The following is an 18,039-nucleotide window of genomic DNA, read 5'->3' on the forward strand; positions in this document are numbered from 1 at the left end:
ATTGCTTTCAACCCCCCACCCCCCCACCCCACCCCATCCGAAACATTGCAAGAGCAGTATTATGATTTAACGCTTACAGCTCGCTAATGATGATACAGAAGTATTCCTTTTTTTATTTCACTTCTTACAATATTATAAAACAATGATGCCCTACCTACGGTCCACGGGTCACATCCGGCCTATGAAACTAATCAGTGCGAACCTTTTTTTTTTTTTTTTTGCGAAATGTTCCAACTCGAGGACTATGTTGCAACTGGTTTCTGAAAAACAGGTTACATTCAACAAAAAAAAAAGGCATCAAGTTATTATAACTACAATTTTTTTTTATAAGGGGTCATCTAACAGTTTCTTGGCTTGGTCTGAAATATTGTTACAATGCATTCCACTACAGTGTTCACACATAGAGGTACAATCGAACCCAGTTTTACGACAGCTACAGTTTGTAACACAATGTTTTACAGTTGCAAGATATAAGTAGGAGAATTTCACTTGGAGCAGAGGTAATTGTCATGATCTTAGGAATCAGTTTGTTGCTTGAAATATATTTCCAAACCCATTCTTCTGCTGGAAATTTAAAACCTAACCAAGTTTGAATAAAAGTTTGTGAAAAGCAAGTAAAAGCAAAAATGTCCCTAAAGTCCACTTTTGATTTATCAAAACTTCCACCAACTTCAAACGTCACTCGTCTACACCTTTTTAAGGTTTCCACCAGAGTTTTTAGGGTCAACACCAGATTCACACTTGGTTAGGTTTTAAACGTCCCCCACAGGAGTGGGGTTGGCATTATACTTCATGTAAGAGTATAATGCCATGAGAGAGATTCCTAAGTTCATGAATATTACCTCTGCTTCAAGTGAACTTCTCCAATTAATATCTTGCAATTGAAAACATTATGTGTTTCAAATTGTATCTGTCGTAAAGCTAGGTTCGATTGCACGTCTATGTGTGGACACTGTAGTGGAATGCACCGTAACAATATTTCAGACCAAACCAACGAAATATTAGAAGATGACCCCCCTTATATAAGACTTAAAAATAAACCAAAAGTAATATTAAACGTTAATAATATCCGCTGTGAAAAAATAATCTCAGTTCAAACATACTGTTCCTGATTTATTTAAATCTTAAATAGTTAGCCAAGCATTAACATTATTTTGTAGACTATCGCCGACACAAACGAATTATAAACTTTTGAAACAAATAATTGCATCATGGTAGTAAAAACTTTAAATGAATGTCATTACAGTGTTGATCCATTTCAAGAAAATGATTATTATCATATTATTATCTATAAATTTTGTTCAAACATTTCTTTCCAAGACGTGATGATAAAAAGCTATTAATTTGTTGAAGTTACTTTTTGGTGTTTGTTGTGAGTTTTCTGCATATGATTAAGTTGGTAAAATGGTGAAACTGAGCTTTACATAAAAAGTGTATGTTTCAGAATTTGTGAATAAAAGTGGTCCCCAACAATGTTTTCAGAAACCAATTTCTAAATATTTGACTAACAAATTGTAACATTGCCATTAATTGTGCTCTTCGAGTTGTAACATTTCACAAAACAACGGGCGACACAGATCAGCTTCACGGGCCGGATACGACACCTGGGCCTTAGGTTGGGCACCACTGGTTTACAATATTGTTAGGAGTGAAATAAAAAAAGGAACATTCCGGAAACATCATAAATTTTCAAGCTCTACGCGTATAATCATAGCACTGAACAGATCAGTGTGCAATGTTTCGGAAGGAGGGGGGGGGGCAGCAAGAGGGGTCGGGGTCGGAACTGTCAAGGTTTTAGTGTACACTTTATGTATTAACATCGTGCAAAAATTAGTTGCGAAAAGAAAAACATATAATCACCTGCTCTTGATGGTCTAAGTGTTTCGGAGAGGGTGGGGAGAAAAGCAAGAGGAATAGGGGTCGAGACTTAATGTTTTTTTAGTGTTTTATTTATTTATTAACGTCTTGCCAGAATTCAGCTTTCTCTTAATTAGTTGCGACACGAAAAGCGTATAATCATAGTACTGCTCCTGCATTGTTTCGGAGGGGTGGGGGGGAAGCAAGAGGGGCGGGGGTCGGAACTTTGTGGTTTTTTTAGTGTATACTTTATGTACTAACATCCTGCCAAAATTCAGCTTTCCCCTAATTAGTTGCGACACGAAAAACGTATATAATCATAGTACTGCTCTTGCAATGTTTCGGAGGGGGTGGGAGGGAAAGCAAGAGGGGTGGGGGTCGGGACTTTGTATTTTTTTAGTGTGTACTTTATTTGCTAACATCCTGCAAAAACTCAGCTTTCCCTAAATTAGTTGCGACAAAGCCTATTTTTTTACCTTCATTAACTGGGCTATAATCAGAGAACTTTCAGAACAATTTTAGGTGAAAGTTAACGTAAAATGTTTCATTAAATTCTGCAGAACCTTTTGCTGCATTCAAATATGTATTTTTCATAATTTTTTAACTGTAAATCTCTGAACACGCTTTGTTAACTTTGCCGGTTGGACTTTTCTTCCTTTGTTTTCGATCTGAGTCTTTTGTTTAAAGCATTTTATCAAGCACTTCACTATAGAATGGTATAAACTAACTAATTTAGACACATTTCAAACCAATTTACTGCTACTGTGAGGAAAAACATTAAATTTCGAGCGGTGTTTGTTGTTCTTTACAAATAACAACCGTTTTTAAAAAATAAGCAGAATATTATAGAATAAATAAACAAAAAATTAAAAGCAAATGACTTTACAGTGTCAAGACAATGCAAAAATAATAAAAAAGCGACATATGATAATTTTAACCATGAGTTTATGAGAAAATATTTCAGTGTATGATGACTTTTGTGGCGTATGTTTTCTGTGTCTCTTCGTTTTATGACAAATTTCAAAAATAAAATCAGGCAATGTTCTGAAAAAAGAAAAAAAAAACTGTTGAGTTTTATTTAAAATGGTATAGGAATGATGAGAAAAAAAATTAGACTTCATATTCGAATTCAGTTTCGCGTTATTTTGGTTTTACTACAAAATTTCAAGGTGTCCGAACACTTTTGGGAGCCACTGTGTTTATATATATATATATATATATATATATATATATATATATATATATATATATATATATATATATATATATATATATATATATATATATATATATATATTAGGGTGGTCTTTTATTTATATGGGGAAAATTTTTTTTCGGAATTCAACAAGTGACGCCCCCTAGTTTTGTGACACTATAATAAAAAGTACTCTGTGCAAAATTTGAACTCGATCGGTCAATAATAACACGTGCCCCTAGGCCGTTGAACTTTAACACTTTTGATAATTTTCTCACAAATCTTCGAGTTTTTACTTCAGACCTCGTACATCGTTTCTCCTATGTTTTCAAAATATTTTTACAGCGAGGTAGCGCTAAAATTCATTTTTTTAATTACTTCATATCGTCTAAAGATTTTACATTGAATAAGAATGAAATGGTGCTATTGAAACTTTACCTTAATCGTACACTTTTCTCAATGTCTATCAATCGTATGCATTTTTTCCCCGATAGTCATAGACTGTCTGTAAAATACTAAATTGCTTTTGTGACTCATATTTGGTAAATTGATTGTGAAATTCCCCGATTAATTGTGCTCATCTTTCAGTTGTATCATTCACAACTCTCAGCATTTTAACGATATCTCTTCCCTTTAAATAGCTTCCTTCATTCTGCCATGAATCAGGATCAAATAGGAAAACATCTTTTGGTGTTGTAACTTATCAAACAGTTTTATTGACTTGTAATTGATTCTATAAAAAAGAAGATCTTTACTAAGAAAGTATTCCAAATCATCTACTGTTATCTGAAATTTTTTATACAGTCATCAGACACGTCTTCCTATTCAGCAAGCATTTTTTTGAAGTAATCTTTTCCAATCTTCAAAGTTAATTCACTCATCCAATACGGACAAAGCTACTAGTTCATCCCCTAAGTACCATAAGTGATTTAGGAATTTTTCAATCACTGCTTCTGCTGCATGTTTGTCATCATTTTGTACGCTGCAGGTTTTTTAGACACTAGACTTTATATTAATTTAAAAGGCCTAGAATGGGTTACTGTGAAAAACTATATCTTCATACAACATTTAACTGTAAAACAGCATTTACGGGCATTCTCTTCATGTAAGTTCAATTTAAATTGTTTCCTAAATATATAAATATTCAAACAATAAATTCCTTTTGCCACCCATCTGGCTCACAGATGAGCCCCAGGTTGCCGCAAACATATCGCTGTAGGAGGGAGGACTTCACCAAGAAATATTATTACACGTTATGAGAATTCTCTGTAATATTTCTTAATTCCGCTTTCTACGAACAATAATATGTCATCAAATTCTTCTTTTAGAAATTAAGTGGTATGTGTAGTTTTTGAATTTTGAAGCGCTTAAATAATGGAAGATCGAGTCTAGAACTAAGAAAGGCAAGAACTTCTTTAAAGACACTCTGTAGTATGATTTCAAGTGCATGATGATAGCAATATAAATGTAATATATCACCGTTCAGTTTTTCCTCTAAAAAATTACATGCAGGGCCCGATCAAGCCAAACTGGTGCCCAGGTCCTGAGTATATGTTGGTGCCCCCCCCCCCCCATGAGAAAATCCGCTCAATTTTAAAGTCAATGTTTCATACTAGAAACCTAAATACTAGAAACTACATTTTAAAGGAACATTACTGCATTTGAAAGGAAATCTGGGATTTGAATACCAAACACTTAATAGTTACCAAACTAATCACAGTTAAAATTGCCTCTGAAGGCAAAAAAGAATTAAAAAACAATTTAAAACTGCAAAAAAAAAATCTTACTAATTCTGACATCAAGCTTTAGAAAAGCTTCTTTCTGGCTTTAACACAGGCAAATGTGTCGATCAAATAATCGAAATCTATGTTTGATGTCACAGAATTTTCAGTGGTCAATAAGGAAAACGCCTGTAAATTATCCTGAGAAACGCAGCTTCTCAAATGATTTTTTATTCTTTTCAAAAATGAAAAGGAACGTTCACTGGAACAGCTGCTGATAGGCAAGGTAAAAAGAAGCTGCAAGGGGTGAATCCACATTCGAAAATGTATGTGTAATGTTTAGTGATCTTATCCTTTTAAAACATTCTCCAGCAGAAGGGTTACCTTTTGCAAAAATTTGAAAGTGTGTTAATTCTTCTGGAAAATGTTCATCTATGTCATCCGAGTAATTATTTTGAAATTCCAGAGCTAAGGGACAACGACTTCTTTACGCGAATTGGTTTTAACTTTATGAGGTTTTGAGCTGATTTTTAAAAAAATTTGAGCCTCCTCTTCCTTAAAGTTGAGAAAAAGTAAAATGAGCTTTAAAAAAAAAAAGGAAGTAAGTAAGTGAATTTAGGCTAGGCTATTTTGGTGCCCCTAAATTTGTGGTGCCCAGGTCCGTGGACCCGCCGGACCGTGCGTTAATCAGGCCCTGATTACATGCACAATTTATACGGCCTGTATTGTAAGCCGCTGTATAAAACACTACAGCTTGCACAGTTAGCAATAAAGAGCAATCATCTAAGATATCACATATACAACTGAAGAAATATCTCAGAAATTCTGAGTAGCTGTTCAACTTTGGGACCTGAAGCTATCATGGTAAGCCTATCGGCATTTTTTTCCAGTTACATCTGGATGTAGCTTTGTAACCCAGGGAATAACTAAAAATCTAAATTTAAATTCATGAAATCTGATTTTACCTCTCGAAGATTTTCTCCTGCTCTCTTATGGGATGTACGATTGATAATTAGGTTATTTAGATTTAAATTTACCGCATCTACATAGGCTGTTAATAAATGAGCAGCATCTTTGTCCCTAATATGGCATTTTTCTAACATTGATGAAATGTTAGCAGATATCAATAGTTGTCAAGCTTTTTTGTGTTGTGGTAAACCAGATATAGAAAAAAAGGTTCAACAGGTTAGGATATATACCCATTTCGGTTTCTAAATCTTGTGAATTGCAAGCGGAATTTGATGATAATAAAGGACTATGTACTGAAATAGAAGACAGTTTAAAGTATAGATTTTTACATAATTCCGATCTGGAATTTTTTTAAATTTATATTTTAGATATGGAAAATAGAGTTTATTTTTATTGTAGGGTAATCGAGGATTTTTAAAAATTTAAATTATAAGAATGCATAAACATTTAAGTATATAACTAAAGAACAGCGAATTAAAATATAATTGTCATTACTTATATTTATAGCATGGAAACCTAGTGACCCGATATGTTACACCTATTACATACACAGAAAATTTTCTAAATCAACACCCCCAAGTCTGGAGGAGGCAATTTGTTGCTGTCAAACATTCATTAATGGCCTAGGCCGTTCATTAATGGCCTTTAGAATCCCTTGTGTCCATCTTAGTGGAAAGAAATGTTCCCCTGCCGCTTGGTTTGAAACGAGCGCGAATAGCGGTATGCCTGTCCCAGGGCCATTGGTGTACATATACCCTATGTAATTTGTAAAATTTTACAGAATGAAAGTGAGAGAATGGTTGGTCTGAAAGTAGCAACATCTATTGAGGTTCAAAATTATTTTAAATATAAAACATTAGAATTATTTTTACATAAAAATGAGAAAATCCGCAATTTTTTCTTCGAAACCCAAAAAAGGGGGCCCTAGGGGCATATGTTAATATTCATGGATTGACTTAAAATTTTGCATGGATCATTTATTTGTATAATGGAACAAATTGAGGGGGTGTCGTGTAAAATATCTACAACTTCAAAAATAAGGACCACCCTAATATATATATATATATATATATATATATATATATATATATATATATATATATATATATTTGTTTTCCAAAAAAATATATATATATATTTGTTTTCCAAAAATATTTTACTGTTGATCCGGAATTAAAAATTTGACGCAAGGCGGCAAAAAGCTGTGGAAAACGAGGATATATTTATATCACTGGCTAGAAATAAAAAAACTGGTTTAAAGTTTGCTAAAAAATCAACATTTTTCTTTCCTCCCGGTACTCCAAACTGATATTTCACCTCTTTAATTTACTAATTTAAATAATATATGGCTCTACGTATAGGGAATTTAACTTTCATGTTAGGATGTTTAGGAAGCAAAAAATGGAATAAAACTGCTTGTTCTTTAACACAAAAGCTAGTCCAAAATAAATTATTTAATGTTGTAAAAATCAGAGGTGGAAAAAAAACATGAGTCTATTGATAAAATGTAATTTAAATTAATTTTAAAACTTAAGAGAAAACACTCTGAATAATTACATAAATGATTATCTGCCAGAGATATATGATTTAAATTAGTTTTTTTCTTTTTTTAAGTACATAAATTGCTTATTATTTTGAAATAAATGCTTTCCAACCTGCAAGCTTGTTATATGTCAATCTAAATTCCAAAGAAAATGAGTCTGCGTAGTCAAACTACAACATTAAAAACCCAGTGTAAAACAGGGACTGAGAATGGGTGATCACCACACATGAAAGTTATCATGAAAATATAAACAGTAATAAACCCAAGTTGAGCACATGCAAAAACGACGTAAATGAAAAAGAAAAAAAAAATCACCTGAGATAGTTTTATATCAAAAAACCAGTTTCTAGTGGGAGCAAAATGCATTTTTCTCCCTTGTTCCCACCTCCCACTAGCAGGCTTTATTGTTTTTCTGTTCTGTCAGTTCGAACTGTTTCGAAGCGCAAGAAAAAGAGTCAAGAAAAATTTTGTGCGCAGAATTAAATACATAGCTGTAAGTAAAAGAATTAAATTTTACAAAAGTTCTACATTTTTTCATAGTCAAAAATTTCGATTTTTGTGCTCTGCTCACGTGATCGCAAAACTAATATTTTCAAAATTTGCATACTTTTCATAAACCTAAGGTTCATATCATCATATTATGCATTAATATTTAACAGTAAAACAACAATTTTTTACAATATCGTTTCTTCATTTTGCCCTCTGGCGGTAAATGAAACAGGTATGCTTTTTTCAGAAAGTATTTTTTGCTTTTGATTTATTTAGCGATTTCCTGCTTAAACTTTTGCATTAATTCTTTTTTATAATCCGAGAGTAATATTTTTATTACACTATCATACACACAACCGATCTCATTCTGGTTTTTCATAAAAAAAATTGCAGCTTTCTCAGCAATGTACAGGTTGTGCCATCTATTGGACGTTCTAGAAGAGTGCATTTCTGTTTTTGTCAACGGCCTCTTTTTCGTTTATCCCCTAGTGACGCGGCGAAGCGGCGAGATTCCAGTTAAGTGTGTACGTGTGCAGGCAAAGGACAGGATGGCTGAAGCAACTGATTCGGGACCTGTGTTCTTTACTAAAGCTACTCCAGAACAGTGGTCATATGTGTTATCTCAATATAAGGAAGTTTTGAAGGAGAGAGCAGCAAAGAGGACCAAAAAAGGTGGACCTGAAGAGCTTATTCGTCTGGATACTTGGTAAGTAGAAAACCTTTGTTCGTCTGGTTCAAGGCCATTCACCCGCCGTCCCTTTGTTAGCTTTAAACGTCTTGTGTCGTACCGAGTGTGAAAAAATTGACAAGCACATTTAAACTTGGGCGGGATTAGTGATGTTTGACACACGTGCGATTAAGCACATGTTTCGCGAAGCTTTGTTTTCCATCGTTTAGTTGTAGATTCGTTTGGTTTGTGGGGGGCAGCGCGAGTAACCTCTATGTATGTGCTCAGTCTACTGTAACCAGCTTTGCTATTCGTTGTATGGCTTTCCTTGTTGTGTGCAGTTGATTTCCTCTCGAATAATATTCTTTAAAAGAAACTGAAAGGAACAAAATTTTTCAAAGGTCTATTGAAATCGTTTTTTTTTCATGACTCATAATTTAATGCGAAAAAAAAAATAATTGAATGGGATTATTTTATTTTCTCCACTCCAACATGAAATATGTTCTGTCTCTTGAGTTCTAATTTGCCATGAAGTTGATTTCTTCAGAGGTCTGTTCTACTCATTCGGAAATTTAATTTTTTTTTTCTTGTTCTTTCCCTCATTATTTTTATTGGAATGTTAATGTCTTTTCTTTGCAATGTTACCTACTCCTTATGTTAGTTTCAACCTTTTCCATTTTTCCTGTGGGCAAGTACTGATATAACACCTACTTCTGTGGCAAGTATCACTGCAGGAGATGTAGTAATTTTTTATATATATATATAAAAATTTTAGTGCAGTGCAGATCTTAATTTTTTTTCAACCCCGATTTGCTTATTTTTCAAATTTAGTTGTGCAATTAAAAAATTTTCAATCAATGTAGAGATTGAAAGTTATGTGACTTGGAAGAATACGGCGAGTAACATTACTTTCATCCATCACAATCAGATCTCTATTGATAACTCACTCCTGCAAATTCAGTTTACTTAGATGTTTGTATCACCAGACCGAAATTATGTAAACTGATGGTCAAAAGTTATGTGCTTATACAGCAATTAATTGTTTAAAACTAATCCTTTTAATGATAGATTTCCTGAAATTCTATGTTATCCTGCCTGTGTTAGAAATAAGCAATTGTTCGGCATTATAACCCAAAATTGATTTTCACGTCGCGATTTTCCAATCCTGGGCGTTAAAGACGTATCAAGTACAGTCAATTCGCAATAACTCTAATATTACTATAACTTGAAGTTTTTATCAAGTCTCAACCAGACTTAGATAAAATGAAAAGCTTTCTGCGAACACAAATCCTAACTGGAAAATTTTCTGCAAATAATTATTTTGCCTAACTCACCCTTGAATAAAGAATTAAATTTATATTCAAATATAAAAAAGGCCAAAAAAAAGTGCTATAAACAATCATTTAATTTTTTTTTACAATGACATATAGTTTGTGCTTAATTTTCACCAACAGAAGAAAACTGCCAAAACCATAATTTTTTTTCACACGTGTGCTTTAAAAGGCTTTTGGAAAAAGGCTTCAACAGAAATAAACTGGGATTTTTTTTAAAAATTCCCTTAATTTTTTTTTTAAAATATTTTTATTAACGTTGGCAGTTTGACAAAAAATTTCTGCATTTTCTCTGAACGCCGTTCGCGCGTTCCTCTATATCATGCAAGACTGGTCTCAACCCCTTTCTCTTAAATTCCATGCTAATTATTCTCAATATCTTGAAGTTAACTTCCTTTAACTCGGCAGTTTTTTCAAAGATGACTTGAAATTTATTTTGAAAGAATGAAAAAAAAAAGAAAAAGAAGTGACTATGGGAGAAAAATTATTTCACCTTCACTTGCAATTCTTACACAATAGACCTCTAATGCAAGAAGAGCACCTGTTGAGCCAATGTGCTATAAAGGAATTATGCGGAAATGAGTTAGCTTGTTTTCCTTTGCTGTACTGTACTGTTTACACTTTGACACATTGCTGGACTATGAATTTGCTTTTAAGCCATCAAGTACCTTTATTCTAAGGCTGACCTAAGGTTAAGATGCATTCCCCTTCATTCATCTTTAGTTCGATCATTTGCTGATAAGTTCCTGAGAGACAGAGTGAATTTTCTTTACTATTAAAGATGTCTAAGCAAATATGTACTCTGTCAATGATATTGAAAGAAAGAGAATCTTCTAAAGGGGTAGAATCCATGAATTTGAAATGAATGAAGATGTGCACCTTTCCTGAAATAGAATCAGCTCTATTCAAGTGGTTCCATCAGTATCTAAATCAAAACCACGATTTTGATTTTTCTCTCTAAATACTTTTGATTAAACTCTGCATATTGTGCTTAAAAACTTTTAAGTTCTGTAATTTTGTCTGTTATATGTACATATTAATTAAAATACTTGATGATTTTTAATACTAAAATGTAAAAAACCGAAACTAGCAGTAAGTCGAACTTCCGACAAGTCGGAAGTTTTTTGTTGGTCCCTTTAGATTCGAGTTTATCTTGAATTGACTGTACTCGGCATCCCCTTGGTACTTACCCAATACGGAGTAGTTGTAAAAAATTGAATAGGAACAAATCTGATATACCCCCCTCTTGGCGACTTTTTCCTGTTGGCGCCAAAAAAGCGTCGCCAAGAAAACTATGTATGACGTCATATGTCATACATCGTTCTTAGCGATGCTTTTTTAGCGCCAACAGGAAAAATTCAAATTATGTCATTAATTATTTAATGAAATTAATGCATTAATTTTTTTCCGTTTTTTCTCCGGGATACAAGCCCTCGATCTCATAGTACTTTCGTAATGAGACCTCGGCTCGCCGGCCCTGCCTCGGTCTCATTACGAAAGTACTATGACACCTCGGGCTCGCCAGGACCTCGCTGCCGCTCGGTCCGTTATCCCTCCGACTTTTAATATACATCACAGTCGGATATAAGTCACAGATCTCCTCCGTTCAGTATACAATAAAGTCACAGATTTTATGTGAAATTAACACCATTTTTGTGCTACAAAAATGCCAACCAGACCAAAATACAAACTACCAGAAACACACTAAAAACACAATAATTCAAAATATGTTCACTTACCTAACCTCTTTATTTTCAATTAGTTTAAATATAAAAAATCTATTTAGGACTCCGGTACGTCCAAACGTTGGACGACCTGACGAAAAAGAAGATTCATTCAAAAATTTCAATTGATACATTTGGACAACATCACAAACCGAACTCATAATTAAAATAGAAAATTCAACTAAATTAACATTAAAAAACAACAAGAAAAAGAATACTCTAAAATAAAGTTTGAATTGAAACTTTATTTTAGAGTATTCAACTTAAAATCTCCCTAAGAGCGAAACATATGAGCACCTACCTCCTAAAACACATACACGTGCAAAAACAGACTTAGAGAAACTACTTTCCAGCGTTCAAGTTGCAAAACCAGGGTTGCCAAGTTATCGCCTTATTGGCGATTTTCGTATCGAGCGAAAAATTAAAATCTCGCCAAGGGGGGGGGGGGGCATATCAGAGGAGAGCCATTGAATATTGTTCACGATTTTACAATTTAAAAAAAGTGCAAGCATATAATATGCTGCAATCATTTACAATCGCTGTATTCGTAAAGACTATGTTCTATGTATAAGTAAAAAAAAATTGTAAAATCTAATCATAGTTAAAGTTAACTATGGATGTGAATTTGTGTGCAATTACTTTTTCTATATCACATATTAGTGTAGGACCCGGGTAGCAGAAACTGCGAGACAGGAGACGTGCGCTGCAGATTTTTCAGTAGCCTGCAGATAATTTTACTAAAGAACAAAAGGAAAGATAGAAATCGTTACTAATAATAAAGCTGAAAGTCGCCCTGTCGGGATGTCTGAATCTCTCTCTGTAAGGATCTCTGAGACAAGCATGGTGTCTAGACATTTTGGCCGATTTTCATGAAATTTGGTACAAAATTAGTTTGTAGTATAGGGGTGTGCACCTCAAAGCAATTTTTCGAAAATTCTATTTTGCTTTTTTTTTCTATTCCAATTTTAAGAACATTTTCCCGGGCAAACTTAAAGATGGACGAGTAAACTACCAAGTTATCATAACGTGGAACCGTAATATGGGCAAGCCAATTGGCGAGAAATTTATCATACATTATTTATAAATATACAAGCAAACCAAATGACCTTTTAATTTTCTACTACGGGCAAAGCCTTGCGGGTACCACTAGTTAAAAATAAAATAAAGGAAAAAAAGGAAGATTTGGCAAAGATTGTTTGGCGATTGTGTTTTGGTCGGAAAGGCGATGGATGCTTCAGCATTTCAGCTGGAAACATAGTCGCCATATTTCGTCATTCACAAGGTCAAAGTAGATAAGATGCTTAAGTGCCTAAGTTTTCAAAAACAAGGCTGTGTTGGAGTTTTATTTAACTACAAACTGATAAAAATAACTTAAAATGTGCAGCAAATTACTTTTTTTAAAATAATATTCTTAAGAAATGAAAAATTTTATATTTAAAATTTCATCTTATCCTTATTTGCAACTCCAACAAACTATAGGGGGCACTATAGCCACTTTCTAATGGCAGACGAAAAAGGTAAAACAAACGCACATGGCTAACGAAGGAAATGCTAATAAGCCTACAAAGTCTTGTTGATATTCTGGCCAACGTAGAAAGAAATGAGAATTCAAGAAGCATTACTAAACGTCAGAAATTAATGCAAACTACGTAGTTCGTAGTTCTAAGCAGCCATTTCCACGATGTTGAATTCGATATTTATCAATTCTTGATAAAACCAAATAATTGTGGCCTGACAAGAATAACAATTAATGCTAGATAATTTAATTATGTGACATTATGAATTATTATCAAAAAAAGATACTTTTATGCCTTGCTAGGCTAGTGCTAATTGTTTTGCATTTGTGGCTGAGTTATTTCTCTCAAATTCCTGAATCAGTTAATTTAATATTTTTCTGTTTTGATGTTTCTAATTTCTGAGTTATGATTTAATTATGTCATGCTATGCAAATCATCAACAAAATTTTCCCGGATATATGGTGGTAGTTTTTTTTCAGTTGATCTACCATTATTTCTTTTTACTTATCGAATTATGTTAATCTTTCTACTATTTTATTCCACTCATGATAAAAATTAAAAATGGTTTAACCAACATGCGGAATCTCGCCAAGGCTACTTTGCTCGCACAATACTATATATAAACTATAACCCTCAATAAATTTGGCGAAACCTTTCAGCTGAGAATAAAAGCAATAAAGTAAATTCTTTCTCGGTCAAACATTTTTCATTTTGTTCTACGATAATATATTCAAGAAAATAAAATATTTTGCATACTGTCCATTCCAACTAAATGTTGCTGTAAAATATGATTAGTTAAATGAATTTGATTAAAAAAAAAACCATATTCTTACAATTTCAAACAAAACAAATTCTTTTCCCTGGTATAAGGTTATCCTTTTCTTGTGTTAACACGCTTTCACCATTTCTCAATTAACTCACTTTTTAGAAGGAAATAAGGAAAACTAACATTATTTTGAGAAGCTCAAGAATACTACTAAGGGATGAAACAATTTCTGTACCTGAAAGCAATCTAAGACACATCGATTGCGTTAATAAATACTCAGAACAAACTGCCTGTGTTTACGTCAACAGAGACACATGGAACGCAATGTGGCAATGTTTTAGTTTTTCGGCAGTTTTGTAAATCACCGCATTTTGAGGCAGTGGAAAAAAAGGTTTTTTTTCTCGAAAAATCGATTTTTTACAAATTAAAATGCACTTGTTATATGTTCTAAGAGAACATGAAAAACTTTTTGATAGAAATATGGGGGTATTTTTCATCAAATATAGAAGTAATTTCAGGAGTTATGAAAAGTGATTTACCTACTTTTTTTTTATATAATGCTCAAAAAAAAAGAACTACCACTCTTTTAGTAACTGATATATGACTTCTCCATGCTTAATTTTGATTAAATATTGATTAATATGAAAAATTATTTTAACAGTTTATATGTCCTATGTTTTATTAAGATTACTTATTTTTGAAGTTCTCACAATTTCAACAATAGCTCTTTTAAGTCCTTTCTTATACTTTTAAAAATACTGTCAGCCCCGCTTAAACGGGGAGGGGGGGGGGAGCGAAAAAAAAAATACCCCACTTAAATAAAACCTCCTGGAACCAAATATTTCCCCATAGACGCAATGTTAAAGATGCAGCTTAATCAAATAATTTCCCCAGATAATCGAATAATACTAATTAGGTCTGTTTGGTTTAAACCATGTTGATTAAAACTATGGTTTAAACCAAATGTTTTTTTTTTTAACCATTTGTTTTTTGTTTTTTTCTTCAAAAATGTTTTTTTTTAATTTCATAGTTTTTCAGTAAATGTTTTCACAAATTTTACATGTTATTGCAAACAGTAAAATCTAATCAATGCAATGTAACTAGCAAAGCTTTATAGATTAATTACTGATTTAATAGAGTTAGAAACTTGTATTTTTTAAGGTGATGTTAGTTTGCTAAATAGATTTTATTTTTTAAATTTTTTTAAGTCTATGAAGCTTTTCTATTAGGTACATAATTATACAAGGCAAACCAACCAAGTTTTTCAAAAATTACATAGAAAAGAAATCCAAGTTGCTCTTTTATAATTTTTAATTATTATTTTTCAGTCTTTTGCATTTCAAAATAGTCCAAAAAAGCATAGCTCAACCAAAACTTCATATACTACCTAATTTGCTTGATTACTTAAGATTTATTGGGATAGATTATGTACCATTGATGCGAAGTGTAGTGTAAAAATATCTCAACACTAGAATATTTAAATGACAAGAGGAAAAAAATAACTAAAGAATTTCAAGAACACTTAGAGTAGTCATAAAATTCAGCTTGTACCTGCACACTTTTTGCATCCCCAATAGACAATGCAGTCAGAGCAAGAAAAGAAAATGTATTAAATTATGAAAATAGAAAACATTTATTTAACCCTGTGTTCGTTTTTTAAAAAAAGCCAAATTTTCACCCTTTCAAAAAAATTTTTTTATCCCAATATAAGTCTCATGTATGAATGGTGGAAGAATCAATGAACATTCATTTTTATGACAATCTTCATCATTAAAATAAGAGAGTTAAAAGAGTATTTTCATTTAAGTTTGTACTGAGGCTTTTAATAAAAATGATTTTTTTTTCTTTGATTAAAAAAAATTGCATTCCTAAATGTATTAAACCAGGAGAAATAATGTCTACACTGGAAAACATAATGGTTTTCTAAAAACCTACTTGTCCTGTTTCTATAATTGTTATCACTCACTGATACATTAGGTAAATAAATTACATGATTTGTAACCTTTTTTTTTCTTCAAATCTTAAAAAAAAATATGGGTTGATCTTTTGATTTTTAAAGTTGTTTAAAATTGTACATCAGACTTATGATTCCTTTGTAAACACTATAAAATACTTTCCATATTTAAGAATGAGTGATTTTAATTTAATTTTTATTTTTTTATTTATAGTAGACAGCTATGATCATGAGAAAATTAATTTGCAAGAAGTTATTTGTAATTAAGTTCTTGGTTATTTATAATTAATAATGTCTGGAACTATCTCAGTAAATTATTTCTTTGATTATTTATAACAAGACCCATTTAGGTATTTTTTATATAATAGTTAAAAATTTTCAAACAATATTCTCCTATAGAAACCTCTAAGTATGAGGAAATAAAATTACAAGATTTTACTCTTAATTATTTAATTAGTTATGAAGAAATTAGATACAAACATGAATATTCAACATTAACAATGAATTCATAAAATTTGAATGATTTTCCTAAAATAAAATTGTTTTTCTTCAAACTAATAAAAACCAAACAAACCTGGTTTAAACCAAAAAAACCTGTTTTAAGCAAAAAAAAAAAAAAAAAAAAAAAAACTATTTTTTGGGGTTTTTTTTTAAAATGGTTTTATACCAACCCTGATACTAATGAGCTTTTGAAACATTTTTGCTGAGGAAATTTTTGAAGGAATTAAGGGGGGGGAGAAGAAAATAATTAAGAACAATCTTGAAGTAATACTTATCGCCGACAATGGGTGAAAACAACATTCATAATCCATTAAAACGTTTCCACTATTCTATAAAATTTCTTTTGTCTCGGTCATTACAAAAAAATAAAATTAGTGCAGTCGATAGTGTAACTAGTTTCCCAACCGGAGGTTTGTGAACCCCTAGGGGTTCAGGAGAGGTGTCAAGGGGATTCACGAAAATAATATTGTAATGGCGGAATGGGGTTGTTTCCTTCAGTCAAAAGTACTAGTTTTAGTCACTTAAATTGATAGAATTAGCAAAAAAATAACATTGACCCAGAAAATACTAATTTTCCAAACAGTTATTTTTTTAATTATTTTTTTTTAATGTGCTATTTTTGAAACAAAGTGTGGTCTTTATGACGTCACAAATAATGTACTTTTGGCTCTTCTGTCTGCCTCGATTTCACGTTATGATAATCACCAAGTGAATTAAATATTGTGCTCTACACTTGCTATCAACCATATCGTTGCCAGCACACATGAGTAAAGAAGCAATTTAAGTATTACGTTCTGTGAATGGCATTTCATCATGTGATGTCATCGGCAGAAGCGTAAACAATAAAAGCGAACCGATTTAAGTAATTTTTTAAAAATATTAAACTTAGTCAAATTACATGAAATTTACAGCCAACTCAGTCATTTCCAGCCGAGGACTGCCGTTTTGTGCTTATTAGCACTCATCAGTCCGGCATAGGAAAGTTACTGAGCTGGAGATGGAAAACCCTCTTGCCTCGGTCACTCGTCTGGTCTGCGCTAATTGTATATTAGCTACCAGTTTGTTTGACACTCTTGGCATCCTTAAGGGGTTTTCCATTTTTAGCTTAGTCGCTTTCCTATACCAACTGATGAGTGCTAATAAGCACGAAACTGCAGTCCTCGGCTTTAAATGACTGAGCTGGTGATGTATTTCTGCTTCAGCCCTGGCCAGTCTTACATAATATAGACGAACGCGGCGAACGGCGTTCGCAGAAAATTTTTGGCACTGCAGAAATTTTTTTTCAAACTGCTACCGTTGATTTAAAAAATATATATATATTTTATATTTTTTTAAAGGGAATTTTTAAGAAAATCCCAGAATTTATTTCTGTTAAAGCCTTTTTCCAAAAGCCTTTTAAAGCACGTGTAAAAAGAAAATGGTTTTGGCAGTTTTCTTCAGTTGGTGAAAAATAAGCAAACTATGTTATTGTAAAAAAAAAAAAAATAATAATAAATGATTTAATGATTTAAAGCACTTTTTTTTTGTCTCTTTTATATTTGAATATAAATTTATTTTTTTATTCAAGGGTGAGTTAGGCAAAATAATTATTTGCAGAAAATTTTCCAGTTAGGATTTGTGTTCGCAGAAAGCTTTTCATTTTATCTAAGTCTGGCCCTGGCTATTAAGCAGTAATTTACTGAATATTTAGTCAAATTATTTTAAAAAATGGTCATCCCATGTTTTTAAGCATGCTCTTTCAGAAAAAAAATACTTTTAAAATTTTGGAAACGACACCATCTTTAACAAGTTTTCTTCAGATGAAG

At 32.2% G+C, this 18,039-nt stretch overlaps 1 protein-coding gene across 1 annotated transcript in view; it reads left to right on the top strand.

Moving 5' to 3' along the window:
- Positions 1-8,285: 8,285 nt before the first annotated feature.
- The window catches only part of LOC129221904 (uncharacterized), a 39,983-nt gene continuing 30,229 nt past the window's right edge, over positions 8,286-18,039 (top strand). The window contains exon 1 of the mRNA XM_054856280.1: positions 8,286-8,480. Within this exon, the coding sequence (XP_054712255.1) occupies positions 8,323-8,480 (158 nt within the window). The 5' untranslated portion in view covers positions 8,286-8,322. The remainder of the gene's footprint in view (positions 8,481-18,039) is intronic.

This window comes from Uloborus diversus, chromosome 5 (genome assembly GCF_026930045.1).
Source record: "Uloborus diversus isolate 005 chromosome 5, Udiv.v.3.1, whole genome shotgun sequence".
NCBI classification, from domain to species: Eukaryota; Metazoa; Arthropoda; class Arachnida; order Araneae; family Uloboridae; genus Uloborus; species Uloborus diversus.